Source organism: Limulus polyphemus, unplaced genomic scaffold (genome assembly GCF_000517525.1).
Source record: "Limulus polyphemus unplaced genomic scaffold, Limulus_polyphemus-2.1.2 Scaffold1444, whole genome shotgun sequence".
NCBI classification, from domain to species: domain Eukaryota; kingdom Metazoa; phylum Arthropoda; class Merostomata; order Xiphosura; family Limulidae; genus Limulus; species Limulus polyphemus.
Window position 1 is genome coordinate 65,274 of NW_013667054.1, and position 5,469 is coordinate 70,742.

The window sequence follows — 5,469 nt, forward strand, 5'->3', positions numbered from 1 at the left end:
TGCCTTCTCTCAACCGTAAAACATGGCGGGGATTCTGTGATGATCTGGGGTGCTATTTCTTGGAAATCCGCCGGGCCAATAATTTCCCTTCATGGAAGAATTAACAGACGAGACTATTTAGGAATTTTGGGCGACCAAGTTCATCTTATGGTTCAAGCACTGTTTCCGGAGGGGAACACCATCTTTCAAGATGATAATGCCCCAATCCATACAGCTAGAATTGTTAAAGAATGGCACGAGGAACATTCTAATGAAGTTGAGCATCTCATCTGGCCACCACAATCCCCAGACCTCAACATTATTGAGTATTTATGGTCGATTTTAGAGATTCAAGTAAGAAGTCGATTTCCGCCGCCATCGTCTCTAAAAGAACTGGTGGGTGTTTTAACTGAAGAATGGGCTAAAATTCCTTTGGAAACAATTCACAATTTGTATGAATCAATACCTCGGAGTATTGAGGCTGTAATTGCCTCAAAAGGTGGACCTACACCATATTAAAATATATTTTGTTGATTTTCCAAGGTGTTTCCATTATTTTGTCTAACCCCTGTATATACTAGGCCTTAATAAACAAGTTTAATAGCTAAGGATGGCCAGAGATTCTTCTTAAATACATTTAAAACAGAACAACAATGGAACAAATGATTGATAAAAATTGTGTGTAAATTACAATAATTTCTTTATACCTTTTGAGTGGATTGAAATACACTAATTCAGATTACAGAAACAGCTGAACTGAAATTACACTACAAGTATAACAAATGAATAAGGAAACAGTAATTTAGACATTCTAAGTGAAAAATCAAAACTTTTTGCTAAACTTGAGATAAGTTTTGACCACCTAGAGCAAAAAGGATGTTACAATATGTTTTAACCTAAAACTACTGTTGTTAAGCCACAGAACAACAAAGAATACATAATAAAATGATACATTTGTCTTGCTAAAAAATACATATTGTTAAAAAAAAAGAAAATTTACCTAAACATCCAATCAATGGTACGCAGGGTTGAGTTCAATATAATTAAGACAATTGTGGATATAATTTTCTACAGTTGGTCTTCCTTTGACAAATATGAACAGAAGCATCTTGTATCACTTTTCCAAATGGAAATACTTCTTTACTATGTTGCCTGTGATGCATAGGATGCTTTTGCCAGTTACATACATGTTTAAGGATTCTCATCTATTACAAGACCTAGACTGTTACTAGAGCTGGGCAATTTAATCAGTTACCTATGAGCAAGAATTACATTGACTACTGGCACATAACTAATTGATTAATTAATATTATGACTACATCTATTAATTGAAATCAATGTTTCTAATTATTATTTCTCCCAATTGGTCCATATTCCTTTGTTTTCCCAATAACATTAAGTACAATAGTTATCCCAGACTTGGAAGTTCAAAATCCCTAACCTGAACACATCTTTATGACCTGAGTGCAAGAATAATTTGTGCCAAAAATGGCTGTTACATACCCTTCCCAATTCATTTTCTGTGGCATCACACTACCTAAGAAATAGCAACAACCAATGTCAAAACGAAGTTATGATATGAGCAATTTGTTCTATTTTTACTTTATATTGTCTGGGGTTGTCAAGTTACTTTTATATTGCCATCATATACTTAATAAAATGTTATAAACAAACTTTAGCAACTGGATAAAGCACAAACTGGTGTTCAATAGTTAACTTTACTGAGAAACCAGACTACAACCACTCCTTTATCAGACACTTCTCCATGGCTTATATAATCTAATTACCAATATTTCAGGTGCCCATCTATCCTGTCTATTTACGTTGTACCTTTGTCAATATCAACTTATATATTTAAAACTTATGCCATTTAGGGTTTAGTCTATTGAACTGGGGACATATGTTGATACCTACTGTACATACTTCCAGTAAGTGCACAGTTTTTATATTGGCTATTGACATTTACACCTTGGTGTAATTCATTATATATACAGTAATTTTTACAATGGTCCAATTGTTAGACTACAAACAGACAATGTGCTACAAAAAGTGACTGACTGAATGAATGAATTGGTGAATGATCAAATATTCAGAATAATTTTAAAATACAGGTGCAGTTGTCTTTTTTTTTTTTTTTTTTTTTGACTAAAGAAACTATAAGTATCAGTGATAGTATCACTTCCAAAAAACATTTTATTTCAGAAATAAGACTACTACTAACGTTATGTAGATGGTAGTAATTTAATAAGGTACTAATTACCACAGTACGAATTATCATAGTATCGTATCACTTCCAAAAAGAAACATTTCATTTCAGATATAAGACTACTACTACTAGTACTAACGGTACGTAGATGGTAGTAATTTAATAAGGTACTAACTACCACAATACGAATTATCATTTGGTTTACTAAAAGTAAAACTAAACAAAGTTGAACCATTTTACTGAATCTAAAAGTAAAAATATTAAATTTAAAAATTCAATTACCTTTCACAGAAGAAACTGCAAGCAGAGACAATAATATTATTTCAAGAACTTTCAATTTCATTTTGTGTACTTGGTTATAAATATAATATAAACCAATAACTAAAATAAAAAACTCAGTACAACAAATTCCCACACCACTGAATAAATATGGATACACTACTCAATACCTTCTAGCTTTAATGACTGCAGCCCCTAATTTAACTATACGAAGAAAAAATCACGTGCTGCCTTTATGTTCGTTGGATAACATCACTTCCCAAACGAAGGATTATTTATTGTTGCATATGTTGATTGTACATTTGCACGGAGTTTATATAGGCTGGAGTGTGCATGACGTCATATTCGGTGTCCTCAAGCGCCATATTTGAACAAAAGGCCAACTTTGCTTTGAATCATTTGTGGGGAGGAAGAGGTATGAATAGAACTTGACCTTCCCAGGTCGTGCACAACGACTCGACCAAATATAAAACACAACTGACATTTATTCACGACACGACGAATCGTTTGTGCAGATCTATAGCATGTATAAATCAGTCTTCGTGAAAGCAACGAAATACATGGTATCAACGGTTTATACTGGCATTAAACAATTTAAAAAAATCCACAAACATCTTTAGTGCATTTTGAAGGTAAACAAATTATATAATACACAGTACTGTGTAAAGTAATCTACAATAAAGTTTAATCCACACTAACGAAACAATACCAATATTAAATGGAAACTAGTTTCGACATTTAAGTCATTGCTATATTGATTTATTATATAGCAATGTCAGACCAGTAGTAGTAATAATAATAATAATACTGTTACGTCTCTGTTCGCTAGTTAATTTTCCGTATAATTCCTTTCCGAAGAAATTTTAGCGATACAAGTCCTTTCTTAAATAGAACAGGTTTATTCTTTCCAAATACAACTTTGCAATACACTTAATTTCCACAGTCACGCTATAACAAACTTTATAATTCACAACGAACGTCTCACGTGCTCAACAATACGCCTCTCTCTGTCTGCAGTTCAATTACCCATTGCTGCCTTTAGTTCTTGGTGGCTTATATATATATATACAAGACTACCGCATATCTAGTAAAAGCTCGAGACTTCACGAACCTTCAAGAATATGACGTGTTACTAGCGTCACGTGACCCCCGCTGTCGTAATACTATTAACAATTTCAGCAACAGTAGCTTCTGCAGAGAGGTCATTTAGCAAATTCAAGCTGATTAAGAATTATTTAAGGTCTACAATGTCTTAGGAACGTCTTGTGGATTTGGCCAGGCTAAGTATTGAATCAAACATTGCCAGAACAATTAATTTTCATGCTGTGATTCAACATTTTTCACAAAAAAAAAAGGCCAGGAAAGTTCTTTTTGTAAAGTAAATACTAAGCCTATCTACCTTTTTTTTTTTACTTTTTACTGATAATTATGTCTTGTGATCTGCATTGCAATATAAAAGGATGTTTCAATATGAATTCTTTCTCCTTATCTGTATTATAGAATAAACAAAGATGTTCAAATGTGCTTTCTTTTCTCTGATCCTTTTTTTATCTTGTTTATATTTATCATGGAGGGAGTATAGGCGCATAAGGCCTCTAATACAGAAAATCAACAGAGCGCTCCATTCCACCCCTCTCTCATCTTCCATACCCCTTTTTGGCCTTACAACTCATGTCATAAAACGGTAGTGTATAAAAACAAGATGATTAATGTAGAAGGAAAGGGGGCTTGAAAGAAACTTTGTACCCCTGATAAAATTCCTTTCAGAGGCTCTGTATAAGCCACATGGGCAACATTATTCAACAAAAATCGATCAGATGTGAATATTTTCGCGCACGCCTGTGCAAACGTTACATGAGCTATTGGTCAAAATTTTTTACTGCAGCTTCACGTAAGAGTAAAAGTGGACCGTTTTTAGTTTTGTCATTCCGATTAAAGAAGGCTGATTTAGAGTATCAAAAATATAGGGTGAAAGACGTGCAGATACATAAGTATTGGTTAGGATAAGCAAACTAGATTATCGGTTTCTAACTCAAATTTTCAAAAGAATCATATAGGTGGGCAGTTATCAATCATTGCCAACTTTTAAGCAGAGATTTTATGAAATTTTCCTCATTAAAGAGCGTTTAGAGTCACGTGATGTTAGCTTAAGCAATTAGCGTAAATAATGGTGTTTGATACCGCTGTGCCATGTGCATGTAGGTGATAACAAGAAACTGTTAATCTAGATTCCATGGCATTCATGGCTAGGTGGTTAGAGCCCTCTACTCGCAATTTGCGGGTCGCAGGTTCGAATCTCCGTCACACCAAACATGCTCGCCCTTTCAGCCATGTGGGCATTATCAAGTGACCGTGAATCCCACTATTCGTTGTTAAAAGAGTAGCCCAAGAGTTGGCAGTGGTTGGTGATGACTAGCTGCCTTCCCTCTAGTTTTAAACTGCTAAATTAGGGACAGCTAGCGCAGATAGCCCTCATGTAGCTTTGCATGAAATTCAAAACAACCAACCAATTCATGGCATTACTATAAAGTTATTAACGCTATTTTAGAGAGGAAAAAGTACATCCATATATTTTAAAGAATCTGGTTGGTTCTGTAAAGTATAGATCTTTTCCGTATAATAGAGTTGCGATCTCAAAGCTAATGCTGGTTACTATCGAGTGCCACTTTCTTACTGGCTGTGGTTTGTAGATGTGTATTAACAGAATGTCAAACTATTCATTCATTAATTAGCTAGGCCGCGTATTTTGTTTTATCAACCATCATGCCCCAAGTTGAACAAAAAATGCGGCATGGCTAACTAATGAATCAATATTTGCATTAAAATTATTATCAGTGCTACAAGTGTAGCTACCAATTTTGATTTCATTCCTTTACGTCTCACACTCAATCCTTTTTTGGCTCCACCTTGTTTTCACCCCTAAGGTGTTTTTTGATTAGATAATATTAGTACTACTAAATCTACTAGATTCAATGTTACCTAATATTGACTAGTACTAGGCCTAG

At 34.2% G+C, this 5,469-nt stretch overlaps 1 protein-coding gene across 1 annotated transcript in view; it reads right to left on the reverse strand.

Annotated features, from left to right (window-relative positions):
* Window positions 1-2,851, reverse strand: part of LOC106463605 (lysosome-associated membrane glycoprotein 1-like) — a 13,543-nt gene extending 10,692 nt beyond the window's left edge. The window contains exon 1 of the mRNA XM_013923654.2: window positions 2,468-2,851. Coding sequence (XP_013779108.1) covers window positions 2,468-2,528 — 61 coding nt within the window. The 5' untranslated portion in view covers window positions 2,529-2,851. The remainder of the gene's footprint in view (window positions 1-2,467) is intronic.
* Between the last annotated feature and the right edge of the window lie 2,618 nt (window positions 2,852-5,469).